Below are 639 nucleotides of genomic sequence, written 5' to 3'. Positions count from 1 at the left end.
TCCCTCTCCCTTCCTCTTGAAATCAATAAAAATGTATATTTTAAAAAACTTCCAAATGGCCCTTGGCAGAATGAAGGGTCCCCCCTCCCCAGCCCACAGCTTAGGCCAGACCCCACATGTGTCCCTCGTAGACCAGGGGCCTGTGAGGGAGGCGGCCGAAGGGCTAGTTGCCCTCTGCACCGCCCACTGCAGCCCGGCTGCCCGATACGCAGTCCATGCCCACCACACGACGGAGCCTGGCCCCAACAGAAACGTCCGCGACCTCCCTCGTCCCCCTGGTCACAGCTGAGCCCCGGCGGGTGGCGGGGGGCGGCGGGTCAAGGGCGACCACCTACCCAGGCTCCTCCTCTCCCGGGCTATGGCGCCTGCAGCCGGATAGGGCCCAGGACCACGTCCACCTTCTCCTGGTAGGAGCCCAGGTCTCGCTTGGGCCTGGGCTGGCAGCCACTGCGGCAGCGGGAGACGGGGTCGTGGGCCCTGCACACGAGCACCTTGCAGTGCAGGTACACGGCGGGGAGGCGGTGCAGGAAGTGGAAGGAGCGGAACTTGAAGCGGGCGAGGCCGGGTTCGGGCGCGGGGAGGGCCTGGTAGGTGTCGTCCCTCACGCACCTGCAAGGAGAGAGCAGAGCAGCGCCATCA

The 639-nt window shown here is 66.0% G+C and overlaps 1 protein-coding gene across 1 annotated transcript in view; it reads right to left on the bottom strand.

The window, feature by feature from the left end:
- Nucleotides 1–299: 299 nt before the first annotated feature.
- The window catches only part of LOC102245419 (deleted in malignant brain tumors 1 protein), a 30,938-nt gene continuing 30,598 nt past the window's right edge, over nucleotides 300–639 (bottom strand). Inside the window, exon 35 of the mRNA XM_014541128.1 lies at nucleotides 300–609. Within this exon, the coding sequence (XP_014396614.1) occupies nucleotides 357–609 (253 nt within the window). The 3' untranslated portion in view covers nucleotides 300–356. The remainder of the gene's footprint in view (nucleotides 610–639) is intronic.

Source organism: Myotis brandtii, unplaced genomic scaffold (genome assembly GCF_000412655.1).
Source record: "Myotis brandtii unplaced genomic scaffold, ASM41265v1 scaffold2636, whole genome shotgun sequence".
Taxonomy (NCBI): domain Eukaryota; kingdom Metazoa; phylum Chordata; class Mammalia; order Chiroptera; family Vespertilionidae; genus Myotis; species Myotis brandtii.
The sequence above is the reverse complement of the archived record's forward strand: the minus strand, read 5'-3'. Positions and strand labels throughout refer to the sequence as shown.